Genomic DNA, 23266 nt, shown 5'->3' with positions numbered 1-23266 from the left:
ACCATGCACAAAGCTGGTACCTGTTGGTACAGACGCTCCCAGTAGTCCTGGGTCATCAGGCGGAATAAGGAAAGAAAAGCCCAGCCAAATGTATCAAAACTGGTGAAACCATAATCAGGATTTGGCCCAATTTTACAGCATTTATAGCCAGGAGGACAGACCCTAGAATTAATAACAAAAAGTGGAACTCTCATAACAATGCAGATTTCAAGGAAAACGTCAGCTTATGCAAGAGTTCTGATTATGTTTCATCTCTGCAGTTTATTACAAAACAATTTTCTACTCCAGGTAGTATTGGCTGAAAGGAAGGACTCTCAATCCAGCCGCAAAAGAAGATAGGCTGGAGTAGACCACCATCCCAGGACAGCTCCCTCATCTCCTCATCTCCAATCCTCATCTCCTGCCCCTCACTGCAAAGCTGCCACATCTCTCTTCTTGCCCAAACCTGCCCTCCAAATATCGTGTTTTGTTTTTCCAGTTTAACACTCATGAGCCTTCACAGAGAGGAAACTGTCTGTCCTGTGCTACTCCCCAGACCTTTCACCTTTTCAGTTCTCTTGTACATCCATGGAGAAGAGGAAGAGCACTTCTGGAAAGTCTAAAAGACTAATTAGACCTGAATAAGCTGACTGCAGGTTCATACTTCATTCCCTACAAGAATTAAATTATCTGACTGTTTGCTATACTTTGTTTTCTGTGTTCTTGTTTCTGAATTCAAGGAAAGCTTGGAATTTCTGCTTTTGTCTCACATGACTGAGCAAATATAGGGGCACTGAGGCAGAGAAAACTTCCAAGAAAGAAATAATCTTAAGTGCACTTACCCAGCACCATGACCACACAGCAAAATATCCACAGTACCATTTTTCCTAGCAAAATAATCTATTAAAAAAAAAAAGGGGAAAAAAATTAAACCCAGAGCACTTTCTAGCCTGAATACTCTATCATTTAATATGAGTAGTGATGAGTAACCAGTGACCAGTAAGAGAAAGTGCACAGGTTTCCCATGCTCACATTAACTGCACTGGATTGCAGGATGTCCTGGCCTCATTTATAAGCATGCATCTGTGTATGCACAAATTTCAGACTGAAGGCAATCCTTAATGCAGAATTTTTAAAGATATTGTCACTTTGGCTATGTCTGTATAAAGGAAATGAGGAATTGGAAGGCATAGGCTCAAATACAGATACGGAATCCCAGAGTCATTTGGGTTGGAAGGGACTGTAAAACTCAGCTCATTCCCACCCCCTGCCATGGGCAGGGACACCTTCCACTATCCCAGGTTGCTCCAAGCCCCGTCCAACCTGGCCTTGGACACTTCCAGGGATCCAGGGGCAGCCACAGTTTCTCTGGGCACCCTGTGCCAGGGCCTCACCACTCTCTGAATAAAGAATTTCTCCCTAAAATCTAATCAAAATGTTAAACCAATTCAATATTTGGTAAATGTTGGCACAAACTCTGGCACAGTTCTGGCCTGTAGCAATTACCCCTCTCCAAGACAGTGTGTGAACATCACAAGGAATAGAAGAGACCAGTTCTGTTTCCAATGAGCAATAAAAAACAAAGTCCTGTTCTGAGGAGGAAGAAAGAGTATTTGGCTGTGTGAATCTCCACCACTGCTGAGCCAAACAGCAGCTCCTAACCCTGTTCAGCTTGTGAAACAACACAGATTTTTAATTTCTTGAGCTCTACTTTCTCCAGGCCATTGCCTTTATACAGCTTCAATGTTCTGCATATACCAAAATATAGATCCTTTTGCTTCCTGTTCTTCAGCACAGAAAATCAGCATTTTTAGCCCTACTTTGTCACATCCATTGTTTCTGTTATGTTCTAGTGTTCTAGTCACTGGTTCCTTTTCAAGTTTGCTTTCAATTGTGATTTTTACAGCATTCTGTACATGTAAATTACTTGCTTCTTATGTGTAGACTTTTGGTAGGAACAAGTGAAAAAAGGTTTTCCTCAAAACCTTTTTTACACTTTCTTCCCCTGGACTATGAAGTTATTGAAGAAATTCTGTCTGAACAAATCTCCCACACAGAGTTTGGACAAACAGCAATTCTGGGTGGCTTTTCCTGTATTTCAGTGGTTCTCCTGGGACAATTCTTCTCTCCCTCTCCAACTGCTACTATGTCTGAACTCACTGGGGGAGATTTTCTTCAGTGATGAAGCCTTCTTCATATTTCTGGCACAGACATTGATTATTTTGAGCCTGTTTTTTTCACATAAATTGAGGCTTCTCCTTTAGCACAAGGCTTTGCTATTCTGAATTGCATCTTACAGTTGTTCCTCTGAGAGTGCTTTGATGCATTTTCAGATCTCTGCTCCATGGTTCAATCACCATCCTCAGACAAGGTGTAAATGTGAAAGATGTATATTGTATATATCTTATATAAGACATAAAATAAGATATATTTGATGTCAAGTAGTAAGTGGATGTATATTGTATATATCTTATATAAGACATAAGATATATTTGATGTCAAGTAGTAAGTAATTTGACTTTTCAACAAATTCCTCTGTTTCAAGCTGAAGAACAGTTCTCCCTGGGCAGGAAAATGAAGAAGTATGGGCTCTTCAGGCTGTAGTAAAAGGTGAACTTTGGGGAATTGCAACAGAGAATGAGCTAATGTGTGTTTCAGTTATTGTCATATCATTCAGGGAAACAGAACTGGACGTTACTGGAAAATTTGGGAGTGCTTTTTGCTATAATGAAGGGAAGGAGTGCATTCCTGGATGCCTGTGAGCTGCTCTGGCAATCAGAAGGCCATTATCAGGTAGATATTCATCAAAATATCAATCAAGACATCAACGTACTTCACAGCTGTGGTTATACATGTGTGCGTAGGTGTCTATATCATTATCTGAAGAAGAATTAAGGAGAAAAAATTACCTGAATCATTAGCAAACTCTTCATAACTTTCCCATGTTTTATTACAAAACTCTGTAGTGTTCCTGATGCACTTTTGTCTGAGATTGCCCTTAAAAAGCTGGAGGCCTATGAGGGCAAAGACACTCAAGCAGAAAACAGTCAGGATCATCACATCAGCGAGTTTCTTAACAGACTGGATAAGTGCCCCTACAATGATCTTGAGTCCTAAAACGACAATGTAAAAAGGAAAAACAGGATGAAAAACTGAGATTCAGACATCATACTTGATTAGAGTTAATGCGTAAAAGCCAAAGTACAAGAATTACAGGATAACATGTGGCACATATATTTCCAATATAAGTATATTCGGGATGAGAGTGACTAATATGAGAAAAATATTTTTTTCCTCCTTTTGTTGTCCCTACAATTTTTAGATTTTTGTTTAATCCCTGAAAAATACTCATGCAAAGGTGACAAACTAGAGATAGTCTGGTTTTCTTTATCCATAAAAAGTAATACTCATGATGCAAATGATACTTCCAACACTGGTAATTTGTGAAGGTAATATCCAACCTAAGCCTCCCCTGGAAGGGATAGATGATGTAAGATCATTAGTAGTAAAGCCCCCTGAATATTCAGAGTTATTTCTGCGGAACCATAACACACAGACCAGCTAAAGAATATTATGTTAAATTGACGTTATAAAGTGCTAACAGTATCTTTAAAAGCATAATGAAAAGAAACTATATTCAATATTCTTTCTAACACAACTCATTCTGACAGGGACAGATGAACTGAGACACTTTTTGTGTTCACAAATTCAGTTGTGTCTACAACTTGTGAAAGATACAGGGGGGAAAAAAAGGCAAAAGCCAATGGTTTGAATGAAGCAAAGAATGAGTTGTAAGGAGGAGAAAATACTCAGCAAATAAGATTTCTTACCTGGAACTACTGAAATGGTTTTTAAAGCTCTCAGAACCCTGAAAGTCCGAAGGACTGACACACTCCCCAAGCGGCTAAATGCTCCCACATACCTGAGAAGTCCAGATGTGAAATGTCAAGTGGTTGGACAGAGTTGACAGCACAATTATTTTACAGTGGTCATTCTTGGATGTCAATCTTTCCAAGAGTAGTTTAAGTAGTAAAAAAACTACGTATCAAGGATTTGTCTGAAGACTTATAAAATAGAAATGTATTTCTTGATTTTTAGAGTTTTCCTCTAAGGTGGCTCCTGGCTTGTGCACAGCTGCTTTTGTATAAGCATTTTCAAACATTATTCATTTAAAATACAAATGTAACACTCCAAATTATGAATTTCCAAATGCTGGCTGAACTGTTTTGATCTCCCTTCTGTAGCTGCATTTAACCACTATATAGAAACTTGATAATTACCAGAAAATTAAGCTTAAACTATGATTTTTGGAGATGGAGCCCTAATTTAATCCACTGTCCTGGTGTCTATACCCATCACCCTAATTGGAAAATTATACTTTCATTCATGGGATCAGTAGGTCTGTATTTATGCCCAGCTCTCACATTTCACCAGTCTAAACACATCCATTCACATATACCCACCACTGGGAATATCTTTCTCTGCACAGCCCTATTCCCTTCTTGAAAGACTAAAATGTTGTAATACAGTGAGTGCTAAACAAGGAGAAAAGTCAATGTTCTAGACAGTTTCAGATGCAATTAGGAGCCATGGGTTGGTTTTTAAACCACAGACAGCTTTGCACCACAGCAATGAGAACCTCCAGCACAGAGAGCCAAGGCAGGTAATCCATATTTTATGCACTCCCACTTACGCCATGACGATAACGGTGAAATCCAACCAGTTCCAGGGATCCCGAAGGAAAGTGAATTCATTTAGACAGAATCCTCTTGCCAATATTTTTATCAATGATTCAAAAGTGTAAATGCCAGTGAAAGTAAATCTAAGGAGGGGAGAAAAGTGCCAAAGGGGAAAGAGCAGTATTAGCACTCAGTGGAAGAGGCATGGTCAGACTTTTTAATGTCTGGGCCAGCAAACTGAGACAATGGTGGAAAGAGTAGGCTCCTGCTGGATTTCAGTGTATTCCATCAGGATCTGGTTCCCATGGAGCTGGAGGCAGTAGGTGACTGCAACCTGAACATGCCTGTTAATGTGCAACCCATGACATACTTTTTGGTGTTCAACAATTTTCTCCAAACTCTTTCATAGAAGTTTTCACAATTGCAGAAACACCAAACTCCCAGTTATTAGCTAAAATAAAGATCAAAATTTGTATCTTCCTCCAGTTTCAAGTGGCCAAGTGAACATGTGATGTGCTGTGTTATTTACTTTGGGCAGACGGCAATCATTTCTGTGCAGAATATGTAAAACAGAGGAATACAAGAGTAGAGGGTTTTCAATTTAAGACGGCAATTATTCTTATTAATGGAAAATTAGCAGTAAAAGCTCTTCTGGACTTAGTTGAGTGCACTTATAGTTTCAAGAAGGCAGCAATATCCCTACAGAATTCAAAAGGCTTTCATTTGGTAGTCAGCAAATGCACTAAGAAATTGTATGGATGTAATGCTTCCCTTTTCATTTGGAAAGAATTATTCTGAAATTATTCTTGGAATGCATTTGAATGCTAGTTGATACCAACAGCAGATACAACTCTGATCCAACCTTTAATTTTCTCATTGGTAGAGAAGCACCTCAGCATCTTCTGGAGAGGTGTATTTTAATACCATGCAGAGTCTTGCTCCTGCTTGCATGAGGATTTGCCATTCCAAGCTGTTTCAATGTCATTTAACATGAGATAGTAAAAAAGTAATTTTAAAACTGTTTTTAATACTAAGTATTTGGGAATCTTGTCCCTTGTGTTAGGTATTCAGTATTCATATTCTAGCATATTTTGCCAAAGTGAAAAAGTGAGAGCTGAAATAGTCTCTAAAAAAAAAACCAAAAACCAACAAACCCATGGCATTATACGTTTCAAGGCTGACTACAAAGACATGGATTTATTGTGATTTAACATTACAGGTGTTGGCACGCTGAAGAGAAAAGCTTTACATTGTAACAGCACCCTGCAGGCCAAGAACTTCTGACAGAACATTTTATTAGAGCAAAACTCAGCATTTCAATATAATTAGCCAGAATTTTAAAAGACAGCAGCTCCCTTGTGCTCAATCAACATCAGTAACAATGGGAAATGCATTTTGATAGAGAGCAAATAATTACTGAGTAACTTCAGAAAATGGGAAAATTGGAGCAGCGGAACAGACATGAAGCCAGTTCAACAGTGAAACTTCATCTACACTCACTCTCTCCTATAACACCAAAATTATTGTAGATATTGGGTTTAAGGACAAAACTACTTCCTCAAATAAAAAATAAATTTAAAAACACCCTTAAACAAGCAACTTTCCTTTTAAATCTCCCACAAACTATCTCGAGTGAAAGTGGCAAGTCTCAATAACTCAATACAACTACATAATTAAAAAATATACATACCCCCAGATACTTACTCAACATATGTGTTCCATGAAGATGACGACGACTCAGTCAGAGCCATGAATACACAATTAGTTAATATGGTGCACATGATAAACCAGGTGAATAATGTAAGTCATGGGAGTGAAGGCAAAGAATACGACATGGATTCAGAAATGTAACTAAATATTCCATCAGTCACTGACATAATATCTGGCTTTTTGTTTAAAGCACATATAAGAACAGCAGGCACAGGTATTCACTGATTTTGAGCCATGTTAGATGACAACACACTACTGTTGTTATTCATGACTTCTGCACTGACTACAGATCTGATGCTCTAAGCATTTCCAGCCTGGAAAAAGGACCCTCAACCACTCTAGGATTGGGTGGAAGGACACAATTTTAGTTTCATTTTATAGCATAAACACTTGCCCAAATCACACAGGTGGAGCCCAAACCTGCCTCTGACATGGCACACCTGTTCTCTTCCAAAGGACAGCATGAAGTCTGACAGGATGGTTGCAGGGGTCTCAACCAACTCTAGATCATAGAATCATAGGATATGCTGAGTTGGAAGGAACCCATCAGAATCATCAAGGCCAACTCCTGGCCCTTTTCAGGACATCTGAAGAGTCACACCATGTGCCTGAGAGCACTGTCCAAATGCTTCTTGAACTCTGTCAGGCTGGTGTAGTGACCGCTGTCCTAAGGAGCCTGTTCAGTGCCCAGCCACCCCCTGGGTGAAAAACCTTTTCCTGATATCCAACCTCAACCTCCCCTGGCTCAGCTCCAGCTGTTTCCTCAACTGGTCACTGGTCACCAGAGCGAAGAGATTAGGGTCTGCCCCTCCACTGCCCCTCACAAGGAAGTTGAAGACCACGAGTCTCCTCTCAGTCTCCTCCAGGCTGACAGACCAAGTGACCTCAGCCACTCGCACACGGCTTCCCCTCCAGATCATTCACCGTCTTCATAGCCCTCCTTTGGATGCTCTCTAATAGATTAATGGGGTTTTTATAATGGGATGCCCATGTTTAGCCAACTCTTGGGGCTTCCCAGCTGCTGTCTGGGACCTGCTGGCCCAGAGACAGGAGCTTGGGAAGCTACCTCATGTGTAGACACCTAAGCTCAAACACGTGACTCTGGAGTTGGATCTCATGCCGTGTCCTACCACACTTTGGCAATCTATAAGGTAGAAGAAGATGGGAAAGCTATCTAGCTTTGCCATTAGCCATCCTCTCCATCCCCACAAAAAAAAAAATCCTGGCTTTAGCTCTAGGCATGGTCCAGGTGTCACAAGGAGCTGGGCCACTCACGTTGAAATGCCAGCGTCAGCCAACTTCTGCGCAGAGAAAACCTCAGATGAGAGGACATCGCTCTTCCAGGGATGTCTGCACACTGCTACGATGACAACCCTGGAGCTCTTGGAGCTACCTCACACCACAGAGGCAGGAGGTGGCTGGAAATCTGAAACCCACACAGGGACACCACAGACTCTGCTCTGAGTTTGATTCAGTCCCAAGCAACAGCTCAGGTGTCCTTCCCCAGTGCCAAACTGGAGTAGTACACTTGTGATTCCAATCCCCTAAATTTGATATATAAGGTGGGATCTATATTACCTTCATATTCCCAAGGCATTCCCTGCAATAGCATTCCTGGAAATATTTATTTTCATAAACCATATGTATGCTTTTTGAGTCTTATTTCCCAAAGAAACTAAGTTTACATGGGGTTTTTTTCTGTGTGTTTTCCTGTGTGTACTTGCCTAACTCAACCTGTTCTCTCAAAACTGGCCAATGGTTCATCAGCTCTATGGGTGAGTTGAATTTAATTCCCACATTTGGGTAAACAAGATGAGAAAAAGGATAGAAATCACATCAATCTTCTCACTGGGAAAGGCTTCAGAATGAGATACTTGTCTATGAGACATCAGGAAATCAATATCAGAGCTCAAAACACAAATCTGTAGAAAATCAGGCTAAATAAGCCCAATACTCACAAAACATTTTCTTTTTAACTATCACAAGAGCACCAAAACACTAGTAATATCTAAGGTGATTCATAATTAGAAATCTATCTATAGTGAGGAAAAGACCAGATTAATTCAATGCTCTAAAATACGAAAGCATAGGATTATGTAGGGTTTTATAGTCAAAAAAAGTGAATAAAGCCAACAAAAGGATATGAATGTACTAGAATTTTAATTGCTCTTCTTCGTATTGGATGAAAGGGACTGAAGATCCACAGGGCACGTGTAGCAGTAAATCTGTAGATTGTTTTCTGCTTGTTTAGCACTATGAAAACCTTTTAAAAATAAGCAAAGAATTTTTCAGGAAGTTGATATATATATATATATACGGAATATATATTTTGTGCTGTATCCTGTTATATCAGTCATGAACAAGAGCTTGAATTTCAATTTACCCTGGTTAACTGGAAAGATTCTGTATTACTTTGCCATCCTTTCATCAGAAACTGATGAAAGAGTTAATACCCTTTAACATTCAGGCCACAAAATATTCCTGAGCACAAACTTCTTTTTTCAATCTTGTGATTTGTGAAGAAGCGTGCACAGAACTAATCTTGCTTATGATTATTCTCTTAAAATAGAATGAACCCCTCTTTGAGTCAAGATATACAGAGGTGCAGGGAAGAACTGCAGCCTTTATCATTATTTTGTATTGTTGACAGCGATCCTCAAGCTCTTATATTGTGGAAATTAGTTCAATGCTTAACCTCCGCTCAAGCAAAAAACATAATTCCCAATGGATTAGTTCCCATTTCTCTATGTGTTATTGAAAATAATATTCTTTAATATGTCACAACTAGAACATAGTATTCTTCAATATGTCACAACTGGAATATAGAGCCTGAGTCAGGAGGTTTTAAGGATTCATCAGCAATTGTTTTAAAATAATTTTTATGCTTTATCATTTATTGAATGGGTAAGTGGAACACTGAGATGGAGTGAAACACATTGTTCAAAACGATGGAATTTAAGAACATTTACAAAATTATGTACAAAATTAACAAAATTATTATTACTCCTAATTATTATAATTTCTTTCTCAACCCCCCCTTTTCTTCCTTTATCCAGTTTATTTTTTCTGCTTCTATTCTGATTCAAATGTCAATCAATTCCATATTATTTCATTCCTAAAATTCAAAGTTAAGCTTTTTTTTTAAGGATAACAGCACACCACTCAGCTGTGCCAACTGCATCCATTGTTTAACCTAGAAAAGGATGAGAGTTTGTATAAAGGGATGTAAGCAAAACTCTTTGATAGATTGCCCACAGAAACTTTTGGCAATACAATAAATTAAATTAAATTAAATTAAATATAAAATTGAAGTATCTTGGTTGGCTCTAACCTTATGATCTTTGTAGTAAGGGTCGAGATCCTCCAGTGGTTCCCCAATGAGCTCTGAAGGAAGGTTTCCATAGAGAGCTGGCAACTTCTGGAAAGCTTTTAGATCAAGCTGAGGACGTGCTTTCTCCTCAGTTTTCTGCTCTATGGTATTTCTTCGACAATTCTTTTTGGTGGCAATTCTCTTTTTGATCTCTGCCAAGGATTCCTGAGTGAACCTACGGAAGTTGTTGGTTCCAGGTAGCAAGAATTCAGCCATTTTTCATGCTTCTCTTCCTGTCACTAATTCTGTCCAAACAAAAGAAACAAGTTGAAAGGAAGTCAAGTAACTGTGAAATAGGTAAGTTATGGAAATGAAACAACTGTTTGCCCACACATGGCTAAGAACATCAACTTTCTGAGCCATCAGTTTTTAAAAAGAAAAAGAAGATACGATGAGTACCTTTTTCACTGAGAAATCTGCTCAGTATTTTTTTATTATTACTGATAGGATGTGAGCAAACCTCTATAAACTTAAGAGTGTATTTGGAGCACCTCATTTAAGATACACATTATCCTAAATGCTCTTGAGCTGCTCAGAAAAAACCCTACTCTTCTGGTTCAGCCCAATATTTGGAAATGGGACAGTAAAACCAATCAAACTGCAACATCAAATGTGTGGAAGCTGTCAGCAACAGGAGGATCAATTATTAAATTAAGTAATGCAGATGGAAATACTGAGATGGAAAGTCCACCCTGGTGGAGCCAGCAAAGGAATGAGCGTTGTCCTAGAGGGTTTAATTTGTGACCCACAGAGTCAGTACTGACTGACACGGAGGACAAAAATGCTTGATCTGACAAAGTTTATATTTTATGCCTACTTGCCAGAACAAAAGAAAAGTGAGAATAGACTGGAAAAACATTTTGCATTTTTGATGAAGAAATCCAGTCAGGTTTTGGATAGAATCCATCCGCTGAATGCTTCCTGAGTCCAGGCTTTGCAAGGAGCTATCTCTAAAATATTTCCTTTGATTAGGACCTTTGGGAAGACATTCAGTAAAGGGTCAGGGAACTCCTGATTTAGTGCAGCCCCACCTGCACACTGCAATGATCACACCTGGTCAAGGGGTCTCACTGGGGTGGATCACTGCTGAGCAGACACAGAAGAAGATCCCATCAGAGGCACGCAGTCAGGTTTTTTCCATTCAGAAGCCACCACTACCACTTCAAGTGTTCTTCAAAGTTGACTCCGTAACAGCAGTGAGAGCTTAATCTTGAAGTTTAAGTCCCCCTGCCTGACAACATGTTCTTCCACCTTTCCTTTCCAGACACTACATGGAACACCCCAGGAAAACACAACCCAAATCAAAAGGCTTTCTTTTATTTTGGAAACAATTTTTTTTGTGTGCTGACTGCCTGTATCTTCCCCTGCCATGCAATGCCTTTTCATTTCTCCCCAGATACAACATGATTTCAGTTGACCTCACATTGCTGAGCTGTAGGAAACCATTGCTGTGAGAACAACAGCTGGAGGCCAGTGACAAACTAACTGCAGTGAAATTGCTCCATTTTTGCAGCCTGGCTGCCTCTCCCATTAAAGCAGCACATGAAATTATGAATATGAGAAGTAACCCTAGCTCCCAGCACAAATTAACATCATTTCTGGAAGAGAAATAGGACATTCGGGCAAGAATACTCATTATTCTACACTTTTCAAGATAAGGTTAACAGTCTGGAAGCTGTGTGCAATATTACATCAAAAACAAAAACTACATCCGCTCGCAAGATTTCAAGTCTTCATTTGGACAAAGTGGTGTTTGTTTTGTTGATGTTCAGAGAGTAATTTAGATGTTGTGGTATCAGTAATGGGAGCTGTGAATGATGCATGAAAAGATGCAATTTCTGTGCAATGCACAGAGGGAATACAATAATTACTTTATTTGCCTTTGTGCTAGATCATCCAAACATACCCATCCCTCTACTTCCATAAAAGTTTACCTGATCTCAAAAGTTCACCATTAAAATTCTGTGTTTGTTGCAGATTTCATTGCGGTTTTATCTCTTCCCTTCCATGAAACCATCTTGTAACCTTCTAGAAAAGAAACTTTGCTTCTCACACCATTTTCCCTCAAGACTATTAGAGGGCAGAGGAGATTCTAGGAAAACAAGAGGTTGCTGGCTAAAGCCAAGGATGGGGAATTAGAAGGAAGCATGAGGGCACATAGAGCCTGGAGTCCTTTGCCAGAGCTGGACAGCAGGCAGGGATATCTTTCCTGGTGGTTTTATAAATTGCTTCAAACAATTATGGAAAAATCAAATTTTCAAACATTAGGGGAAGGAAATCAAGGCTTGAGCTTGCTGTCTCACATGTCAGCAGCAAAATTTCCATGAGAACAGCTGCAAGCCATGGAGCAAAAGGCTAAACTACACTTTTCATCCATGGGCCATTCTGGGCCACTCTACCTAATGCTGAAATAAATTATTAGAAGTTGAGTAATCCAGGAAAAAATATTCTTAATTCATTCAAGCATCTTTAAAAATATCCCCAAAATAATTTCTGTTACTCAGAGTCCCAGGGAGGATAGCACACAAAAGACAGTTGAGATGTATTTAGCTTTTATGTGACCAGGTATTGATGAAGCAACTGGACCTAAAGAAGAAAAAAATGTTAATGCAAAACCATTTTTCCCCATTATGAAGAAACAAAGTACCATTTTGGCCTTTTCTTGAGACTTCAAATACCTACAAAACAGTGTGATATTTAATATCTCTTGAAAATTAAGATTTTTCTTTTCCTTGGAATTCCTGAAGATCAGACACTGATAATGAAATCACCATGATCAGAGAATAATGATTTAAATTAAAAATCACAAATAAACAAACAAAAAAGCATTGATGATTTGTTCTATCAGTTCAAACATATTTTCTTTGAATTTTTTCTCAAATACCAAAATGTCTTGCTGGATAGATATCCAAAGTAAGCCTTCTTCCCAATGTGTTTGACTCTTCAGGAATACTCATTGTGAACAGAGCAGGAAACAAGGTTATTGTCAAAGATATTTTCACTCCTTTTATTGCTATAACAATCACCCAAATTCAATCCCAGTTAATGAATAAAATTGTTCTCAATTATCTGCTTTTACGGCTTCATCATCTGTTGTAAAAAGAGGTGAAAAATGTTGACTATTACTGTGTTCAGCATGACCAAAGTAATTAGTATGATCAGAGTGGCCAGGATTACCTTATTTCTTTTTGTTTGTTTGTTTCTTTCTTTAGCTCGGGAGGTTGTTACTATGCTACACTTGGGCTGCGTTGCATCTTTCTACACCTGAATTTCCAGAGGAGAAGTCAAATTTTTCTAAAACGAAATAAAAACAGATGTAAGTAATAGCAGATCAAAGTTTCTGTAGAACTGTTCTACTCCTTCCCCAAAAATGTTTCTGTTTTGAGACAGATGATTTAATCAAACCAAATTGACATTTTCTTAATGGCTCTTAAGATACATATTAAAATAGCACTTGTATATTAACATGCGCAACTTTTTAATCAGAGACTAAATTGAGTTGAAAGGGAACTTAGGAAGTTCCTCAAAATGGGTCAGTCATGAAGTCAGGGTTTTATCCAGACAAATCTCCAAGGACAGAGTCAGCACAACCTCTCTGAGCAACCTGTTCCAGTACTTGACTCTCTCAACCCATTTGGCTCCCCCTTGTTTTAATTTATGCCCCTTGCCTCTTGTCTTCCCACTACACAAAACTGTAACAATAAAAAAGAAAGAAAATATTGCATTCATCGAATAATTTAATGGTTTGGGTTGGAAGGGATCCTCAGGATCATCCAGTTCCAATCTCCCTGCTGTGCAGTAGGCAGGGACACCTTCCGCTATCCCAGGTTGCTCCAAGCTCCGTCCAGCTCGGCCTTGAACATTCCCAGGCATGGGGCAGCCACAACTTCTCTGTGCATCCTGTGCCAGGGCCTCCCCACCCTCACAGGGAAGGATTTTTTCCTAATATTCAGTTTAAATCTCCCCTCTCTCAGTATAAAGCCATTGTCCAGTCACTCCATGCTCTTGTCCAACGTCCCTCTCCAGCTGTCCTGGAGCCCCTTTAGGCACTGGAAGGGGCTGTAATGTCTCCCTGAAGCCTTTACTTCTCCAGGCTGAACAACTCCAGCTCTCAGCCTGTTATTAATAGAAAGGTAAAAGGGAACTCCCCAAAACGCCTCTATGTAAGGAGAGCCCTTACTACACCTTCCACAGCCCATTTAGTTACTCCTCTATAGCAGCCTACAAGGAACCTCTCCCAGGTCTGATTAACACCACCCTGTGCAGCTCCACTGAGGTTGCCATGAGAGGCAGACCCTACACCCTCCTGGCAATCAACAAAAGCGTGAATGCAGAGCAGATAATGATGAGTAAACACAGAGATAATATAGACACATGAAGAGTACAAAAAAAAAAAAGCAACAGATTTTTCTCATTAGTGTGAGATAAATCCTCTCTTCAAACTGGGGTTTACAGTTTACAGTTCTCAGTGCTGGGGAGTTAAGGTAGCAAAAAGCGTGGAGATTCACAAAATAATTCACAAAGACCTGATAAAGCCGGTTAGCATTCATCTAGAAAGCCCCTCTGGGTGGGATTCATCTCACCTCAGTTCAGACATCTTGGAGTTATTCAACTACATCTTCATGAGCTCCCAAGCTGTGTGCTGAGACCCCTTTTCACATTTATTTCAGGATGAAATGCCAGTTGACTACAATTTATGACCTGAGATTTGTCAAGTGAGACCAGATAAATTCAACTCTTTGCATCCATTACACCTACTCTACTCGCAGCCCCTACTAATGGACAACTGCTAAACTTCCAAAGATTGGTGATTCTACAGTCAGTGGCAGGACTGGGCAAACATCATTAGTCACCAGCAGACTGTGAACACATCAAAATTCTGTGATTACCTAATATTGAATAGTCTCATTAATGACTGCTTCCAGCACAAGCCTTCTTAGCAATTAGTGAAGCGTTAAGTCACATTTTCTTTTGCCTGGTAAGGGGGCACTAATTTTCAGCTACTTTGCCATCATAAATAATTTAAATCTGTGCAGAGATCACTTTCTGTAAGTGCTTGAGCAGTCAATTGACAAGTTGTCAAATGGCCAGTTGCAAGCACTGAGGAAGCACAGAAACTCTGTGGCAGCAAAGGAATGGACCTGAGAGGAAACAGTCGAAAAGCTTTTAATGACCATGGATGAGTCCATTGCTGCTGGAGTTAGGATGAGTTAGATGTAATCACCTGGTTATTAACATCAGCCCACAAACTTTAACTGGTAGCTTTGGTGTCCCCAAGGAAACAGCCAAAGCATGGAAACAACCTTTTGGTGATCAAGAAGCCCAAAAGCTTTCAAAAGTGACCAGAACAAGATTGTAAAAGCCAACAGCAAATGTGACAATGTGGTTTGAGCTGAGTAAACATCATCCAAGCATTCCCTGCCCATCCCTGTTCCTAAGGACAGCGGGTGTAGCCCAAAGACAAGGAAAAATTGGTTGGAAACTCCTTGAGCCAACAGCAGGATGCAGAATCATCTCTCCAACCTCTGAGGAGCCCAGGGAGTAGAGAAGACCCCAAGGAACCCCCACAGCTCAGGACTAGGCATGGCATGGCTGGAGCTGCCTTACAGGAAAGTCATGTGACTTTAAAAATTGCATGTATTTGTGATTAAAGTGTGATGATACCATTGATCCTCCACACTGTGGTCTTATATGGTGGCAGCTGCACAGAGACCTGAGATAACAATCTCTTTCCTCTGCTGTTACCAAAAAGATGGATCAGATGCTGGTCAGATGACAGGGCAATAAACCTCGGGTGTGGGGTTTTACAAAAAAAAGAGGAGACAGGTCAGGACACAGCCCTCTCCTAACTTGAATGAGAAATGGAATATATCTCAATTTAGAAGTGCCATACCAAGAGATATCAGCTGGTCTGGGGGCAGCTTTAAGAAGCATGGCCAGACAGTGTGAATTGCTCATTTTTCATCACTCTGAATTTGGGAAGAGGAGAAGGAAATGGAGTAGAAAGGGAAATTCATTTGTTTCACCAGCTTGGCAGGCAGGCCAAAGGGACAACAGTGGAAGGAAGCAGCACTGGATGCAGGTTACACTTGGCTGCCAGGAGAGGGACAAGTTGTGATTTTTAACCCTGTATTTTCTATAATTCTGTACTGAACCCTCTGCAGATTCAAGCTCTGAAGCAAACAGGGGGAATCTGAATTGTCTTCACCACTAAGGAATAAGAGCTATGCTCTCACTGCCTCTAATATCCAAGAGCTTAAGGACATCCATGTAGGAATTGCTGCAGCTGTTAACTTGTGGGTTTTTGCATTTGAGAGTTAGGGTTTTAAAGGTCAGGCTGACAATACATCAGATTTTTTGTCTTTCCAGATGTAAGCAGTGTTTCAAAAGTGGTTAATGTGATTAATGGCTCTATAAAATTTTAACTCATTAACATGACTTGATTACAACAAACAAAAGCTTTAGAAACTCATGGTTTGGATTTTGGACTGTTACCATTAACAGAAAATACTAAATGTACCAAAAGTATCACAGATGTGCCATTTTGCCATTCTGAAGATTCCTTTCATTGTGTACATTTTGAGACAGAAAGGTCTCTCAGCAGCTAAATATATGGAGGACAAAACTTAGGATGAAATGCAAGAGAAATATTTCTCCCAAGACCATAACAAAATTCAGCTGGTCCATTAAATAAAACCTGAAAGAAAACCCCTCACCCGTCAATACAACACAGTGAAAAAAACTTCTAACTATAAGTTTTGGAAAAACTTAACTTGAATGCACAGTCTAAATTTTAACTTGGATTGCCAAAGGTTTAGTAGTTCCATAATTTAATGAAATTTTCAAATTACGTGGTCTTTTGTCTGACACAGTTTTCGAAACAAATAAAAATATATCTAACTGGAAGTTAGTTCTGAACAAACCTTTTGCATTAGGTATGTCATTTAATAGTGCCATTTAATAGTGTCACTCAATAAGGACATACATAATGTCATTAGGTTCCTCACTTTTCTTTATTAAACTCACTGTTTGTCCTTTTCAAATTTTGAAAATTGAAATTTCAAAAAACTTTTCTTCATGGATATGGAAAATAATCTCCAATCAAGTCAAATAATTACAAAGAAAACCAAAACGTCATACAACAAAAAATTAAACCTCTGAGACATGGAAAAGGAGCAGCACTTGTACCATGTGAGGAACCTCCAGAGCATCCGGTTCTCTTAGGTCTCTGTACTGGTTTTCTCCACAGCTTATCACCCTAATAAAACAGCTTTGTATTGGACTTTCACCAGCTTAAACACCAGCCCAATTCCAGTTAAAACCATTTCTTTAGAGTTTATCTGCTGTTTCTGTGGTGAGCTGAACACACCTAAGCTGCTCCCAGCCCACGAAAACTATTGCAGCTGCAAGAGCAAACCTGAAATGTTTAATCTCTTCTGCTTCATCAAAGCAAACCCACCTGTTTCTGTGAGTTGCAAAAAGTCTGTCATCCTTTCTATTGCCAATTCACCACCCAAGAGTAAAATTTATATTCTCTTCATTTGTTAGTTTACTTCCCTGTCTTTGCCCACAGTATATCATGATAAAAGCATTCACCCAGCACAGTACAGCATATACCACAAATAAAACAGATTTAATTATGCCTTATTCACAAAAAAATCTTTTTAAGATCCATTCTTAAATCTCAAAAACTAAATGTTAGTCTGTATCAAAACAATATTACTTAGCATAAACCTATGTAAGAGAGAGTAATCTTATAAAACTTATGGCTATTTAATCTTTTCTGTCTTTGTTTTGAATTAAACATTATAACTAAAAAAGATGAACTTTTTATATAAAATAGATATATCTGCAATTTTCATGCACAGAAAAAAAACCTTCCTTATATGCCTATTCACTCCTCTAAGATTCCATTTTTGACCACAGCTAATTTATTTCAGCAAAATAACAAGTCAAAAACACTGGGGAAGCTCCTGTGTAAAGGAATAAATAAATACTCACTCCTCCCCACTTCCATTTTTTTTCATGCCACTCAGGAAAAAAAATTTTCTGCTCAGGTTTTTTAATGATTTTTAGGCAAATAAAAGGTCACTGAATCCTATAGAAGAATCTACCACAAACCACCTTTTTTTCTAAGAAGAGCAAGTGCAGTAAACCACAGGACTTACATTATTTTCCATCCCTCTAAGTGAAGGTTCAAGGAGTCACTTCTTTATGTGCAAGAGAAGCATTATCTCAATCCAGTTGTCTCCCAAGAAAGAGATGGAAAAACGTCCTCACTGCCTTGATCATCTCTGTGTCCCCTTCCAGCAATCCCTCACCACTCTGGAGATGCTGTTCCTCCAGGAACTGTGCTATTTGTACATGGGGGTGTTGAGGGAGGTGTCTGTGTGAGCCATGGAAGGAGCTGATGTGATTACACAGGGTCTCCTGGGAAAGGCAGAAACCTCAGCTGGGGAGGCTCCAAGATGAGCATTTCTCCGTGAGCTTGTTTCATCCCTGGATTTCTGAGCGTCTTTCGCAGACAATCAGGAGTGAAGCTGAACAAAGTGGATGGGAAACACAGAGGAAAATGTGTCAACCTCACAGTGTGAGATTTCTGCACTATAACAGATTGTTTATAAAAGGTGTTGGCCTTTATATTTTCTTTGATTATCTCAGTTTCAATTATCTGCTTTAATACAGTCCAAAAACACGAGGGTGAATGTGTAAAGTGAACTAGAGAACTACAACTGAAGCTGAGTGGAAGACTGGAAAACTGGTGGCTGTTACCTCTCTCTATGTGTGTGTGTGTGTAAATGTATGTGTCTGTGTGCAGGTATACACACATATATACAAATAAAATGTCAGTGTATGTGTAGGATTTATATGTATGCGTTGTTCAGGGTATGTACGTGGTTGTTCCAGGGTTGCTCAGCCTGGAGAAGAGAAGACTCCAGGGAGATTTAGAGCCTCTCTAAAGGGGCTCCAAGAGAGCTGGAGAGGGACCTGGGACAAGGGCCTGGAGTGGTGGGACAAGGGCCTGGAGTGATGGGACAAGGGGAAATGGCTTCAAACTGAAAGGGGGAAGGTTTAGGTGAGATACTGGGATGAAATTCTTTACTGTGAGGATGATAAAGAACTGGAACAGATTATCCAGAGAAGCTGTGGCTCCACCATGCCTGGAAGTGTCCAAGGCCAGATTGGATGGGGCTCTGAGGAACCTGGTCTAGTGGGAGGTGTCCCTGCCCATGGCAGGGAGTTGGAACTGGGTGATCTCTAAGGTCCCTTCCAAACCAAACCATTCTATGATTCTGAGATTCATATTAATTTTATACAGATGATGATATAGGCAAGAAGTAGATCAGAAGCCTGGGAGAATTCACTCACTCCTGAGACCCTCAATTCCTCCCTGGTTGAAGCCACTGTGAGTGGGATGGGAGAGATCTTTGTCTTGCAGCTCTGTCTGTACTCCTAGAAAAATAGGACCAGGCTCATTCCCTGGCCCTGAAGCTAAATAGCATAGTAAACTTCTGCCCATAAAAATAAGTTTTCTTACCCTTCAAAAACAGGGAGGGAAAGCCCACCTCCCTAAGGAGGAACTCCTGCAATTTTAGAGGATCCTTCCTCTCCTACAGGGAAACCAGGGTTTCTCTTCTCATTTCTCCATGTGGTTTGCTTAGGGACAGAGAGTGTAATCTTATTATTAGTCTAGTCCAAAGGAGAAGTATTCCTAAATTACCTTGGCTGATAAACTTTGTAAGACAGAAGGAAGATGTCGTCTCTACATTAAGCATTGGCTGCACAGGAAAAGGATTAATTATCAGACACGAAAGAGAGAAGTTAAGAATGATACAATCATTACAGATAATACTTCACTTTCAGGAGATCTAATACTGCACTAGTTAAAATGAGATAAATCAAAAGAAGAAAAGCCAAGTGACCCCTGGGTTGAATATGAGATGGTGCCTCTCCAGCAAGAGAACACATTAAAAATGGGAGCACTGTTTTGACAGAAAAGATCTGGGTGCTGGATCCTTATAGGGACTAAATATTGTCAGGATTGACAAAATAATTTGTTACCCCATCTGCATTTAGCCCTTGGCAGCTTTGAGGTACACGCTGAGGTAGAAGAGAAACTTTTAAGGGAAGTAGCCCTGCAATATTCTGAGGAAAATTCTGTTTTATTTTCTGTTGCATTAGTGTTTGTTGCCAACCTCCTTCTATTTTTAAAGCATGCTTCTTTCAGAGCATGCAGGGCTGTGAGGAACGAGGGAGAGAAGTCATGGTGGAACACCAGATCTCTTCCTTTGATGTGTTGGTGAAAAATTGCTGTCTTTTGTCCAGAGCTTTGCTTCATTAGGCTCTAAATGTCATGAGTGTTGCTGTAAAAAGTTAAACTCTGTCTTGGATGCTTTGGACAGGGCACTGCACAGAAAGTTTGATTTCACTGGAAGATGCATGTGTGTGATGGTGAGGAAGACTATCCACAAATGAAATTAGGAAATTTCATGGCAGGTTAAAGAGATAAAAGGTTTATTAATCCCTCTGACTTCTGAATTGTCACCACTCTCCCACTTCAACGTAATATCAGGTACAGAACAAATTCAATTCATATTATCTCTTGTTTCCTCCAAGCTATCTGTCTGTCATAGATCCAATACAGCTTTTAAACCATCTGACATTAATTTTATGAAGCTTGAGCTGTTTGAAGCTTAGGTATCAATGAAGGTGGGTAAAATTCATCTCCTCTGTACAAGTATCTGCACCTTCCGTTCATAAGAAAAGAACAGAAAAATCATAAGGGTAGATTTTAAAATATGTTTATGCCCCCCAAAGAAATATATAGATGCCAAACTGGATTTTCAGTGAGAATGGCATTGCAATCAATGTGACTTAAGCTCCTAAACACTCTTAAGAATGCCACTATAAAGGGTCTGTAGCAGCAGTTACATAGACAGCTTTCCTATCCATCTCCAGTGCTAATTTCAAATTACATTTAACCCAAAGTTAGAGGTTTCACCCAAACTTACTCACACATCATCCAAAGTTAGAGATGAAAAGCAGACTTGAAGCAGCAGCTGATGTTGGCCTCCTCCCTATTAGTTATTCTCCTCTACTTAAGGGGGAAATATAACCTGCAGTTTCTAGAGGCAAGAAGGAATTATTGTCATCTATGTGTGAAGAAAGCAGGAAGGCATCTCCTGTTTATCTCTGGCTTCCCCAGGTCCTTGTGCTAACCTTGAGATGGCCCAGACTGAATGAGAGATAAGATTAGCTCTCAATAATTACAAACATCCCAGGGTGTTTTCAAGGGGAACTTTCTTTTACAGGTTCCTTTCCAGGTATATCCCTGTGTGCACTGGGGCATCCAAGCCTGCTGACTGCTCATGGTGAAGAGGTCACTGAATCCTTTCTGGCAGTCAGCCTGGTTTATCCCAGGAACTGCTTGAAAAAGCAGGTGTTTCGTGTTCTCTGCAGGGTTAAGTAGCTTTGGGTCACAGCTCCCTGCAAAAGCCAGCAAATGCATGAAAAACGTGGAATTGCTGAATTGCAGTAGCTGAAAAAATGCATATTTAGGTGCAGGTGAGAGAAGCAGCTCTCTGGGCTCCCCTGGCTGTGCTGATGAAATCTCCTCTGGATATATAGACAGGAATTTAGATGTGTCCCACCTCCTTTAAATATGTGGGGAGAAAATAGACAATCCCTGCTGGACAGGGAAGGATGAGGAACCTTTGGCATTGACTTTTCCTTCCCTGTCAAAAATTAAATCCTCATTTTTTCCCACTGGACTCAGAGCAAAGCTGTTTGAGTCCCTTCTACCCCATCAGGAGGAAAGCAAAGGACCTCCACCCTCAGCAAATTCAAGTCAATGAGAGCAGCCGGAGGGAGATAAACCTCAAGTTCAAAGAAACTTTAAAAAGTAGAAGAGTAAATGCTGCCATCACAAAATCTAAACCTTGCTAAATGAAGAAGAAAATCCAAAAAGCATTCTCCCTTTGTAAAGAATAAATATGGAAATAGTCTATAAAAAATTAAGGTGTTTAGAGGGAAAATGTGGAGAGGTATTTAAAGAGCTCAGCAATATCTGCATTCAAAAATGATACAGAAATGGCTTAATGGAAGAAGGCAAATATTTGATATTAATGGATATTTGAACTTAAGAAAAATTAATACTTAAAGACAAATGAAACTATCATGTGATGTATGTTTGCTATTAGAAAAGAATATTCATTAAATATAAAGCAGTTTAATCTAAAATAAAGCTGGTCAGCTTTAAGTGAGAGTCAAATTGCCCTTCAGTTTTACCCTCCACAGCTTAGAAATGACTTTGAGGTAGGAAATGGTTACTCAAAACCAGTACAAAATAACTTCATTTCTTGGTTCTTTTAAAAATACCTACTACTGACTTATTTCTCTGTGATTCCTGACGATGCTGTAATTGATATGTGCATACACACCTATCTGTCATGATAAATGGTGCTGTTTTATGGCCATTTAGGAAGTCAGGAATGGAAGGCAGATTGTGAAAATTATATGTGATATGCAGCACTCAGTATCTCTCCAGGTTTCTACATAGATTTCATCAGTATAATAACAGAAACACAATGGTGAATACAATGGCAGCTTTAATTGGGAGAAGGAGGATGAGTTTCACGAGTGCAATCCCTTTCTAATATATTTCCAGGCTCTCACAACATCACCAGATTTGGTAAAGAATTATTTCTGGCTTTTCCTAAGAAGTTAGATATGATTTGGAAATCTCTGCTGTAAATTCCTTTTGCATTTCACAATCACCTTCTTTTAAGGATACAGTGTGGGGTTTTGTTTGGTGACTGATCCTCATTTTTCATGTCATAAGGGTTCACCAATCAGAACCATTTCAACTGCATGATGTGGGGGAAAGGAGATGAAAACCAAATAGGAAGTGTTAATGTCTAATTTGTAAAAATAGATCTGAATTTGCCATCTGGAAAAGGAAAAATATCAGCACTGTGATGTCTTTCCTTCACTGTTGACTATTTCATGTTATAATTCTGTGACAGATTTAGGATATGCAATGCAGAATTATGCAGTCATTAACCAAAAGGAACCTGACACATTCTGAACAGCTCACCTCTAACTAAAGAAAGTAAACTACAGCTTTTCAATTGAAACCACTGTAATTTCTAATGCCAACCAGCACAGACTGGAACAAATTATTTTGCAACTTTGGTGCAATTAATATTTCAGTACAAAAATTAAAATAAATTTAGAATTGCTCAACTGACACAGTTTTACACAGATAAGATAAAGAGCATACCACCCATCTTATAATTCTTTTTCCCTCTCTAGGTTGAGGTTTATATAATAAATTTCCCATTTTTTGGAGATGTATTGTTGATTTTATTTGGTTAATGAAATTACGGTATGAAAACTCACCTCCCAAATGCTGCCTGTCAGCTCAGGAGTTATGTTCACCTCTTCATGTTGAAGCTTTTCAGTGTTTTGGGATTTTTTATAACACAAGGGAAATTGAGACCTTCTGGCCATGAGGGGAAATCCTCAT

At 39.4% G+C, this 23266-nt stretch overlaps 1 protein-coding gene across 1 annotated transcript in view; it reads right to left on the bottom strand.

Moving 5' to 3' along the window:
• Positions 1–9954, bottom strand: part of LOC103623986 (sodium channel protein type 5 subunit alpha-like) — a 33489-nt gene extending 23535 nt beyond the window's left edge. The window contains exons 1-9 of the mRNA XM_017746718.1: positions 9700–9954; positions 8517–8631; positions 6363–6462; positions 4673–4801; positions 3810–3901; positions 2889–3092; positions 2136–2138; positions 822–879; positions 21–162 (exon numbers count right to left, since the gene is read on the bottom strand). Coding sequence (XP_017602207.1) covers positions 21–162; positions 822–879; positions 2136–2138; positions 2889–3092; positions 3810–3901; positions 4673–4801; positions 6363–6462; positions 8517–8631; positions 9700–9954 — 1098 coding nt within the window. The remainder of the gene's footprint in view (positions 1–20; positions 163–821; positions 880–2135; positions 2139–2888; positions 3093–3809; positions 3902–4672; positions 4802–6362; positions 6463–8516; positions 8632–9699) is intronic.
• Positions 9955–23266: the final 13312 nt, after the last annotated feature.

The sequence above is a fragment of the Corvus brachyrhynchos genome, unplaced genomic scaffold, assembly GCF_000691975.1.
Source record: "Corvus brachyrhynchos isolate BGI_N302 unplaced genomic scaffold, ASM69197v1 scaffold18, whole genome shotgun sequence".
Lineage (NCBI taxonomy): Eukaryota > Metazoa > Chordata > Aves > Passeriformes > Corvidae > Corvus > Corvus brachyrhynchos.
The sequence above is the reverse complement of the archived record's forward strand: the minus strand, read 5'-3'. Positions and strand labels throughout refer to the sequence as shown.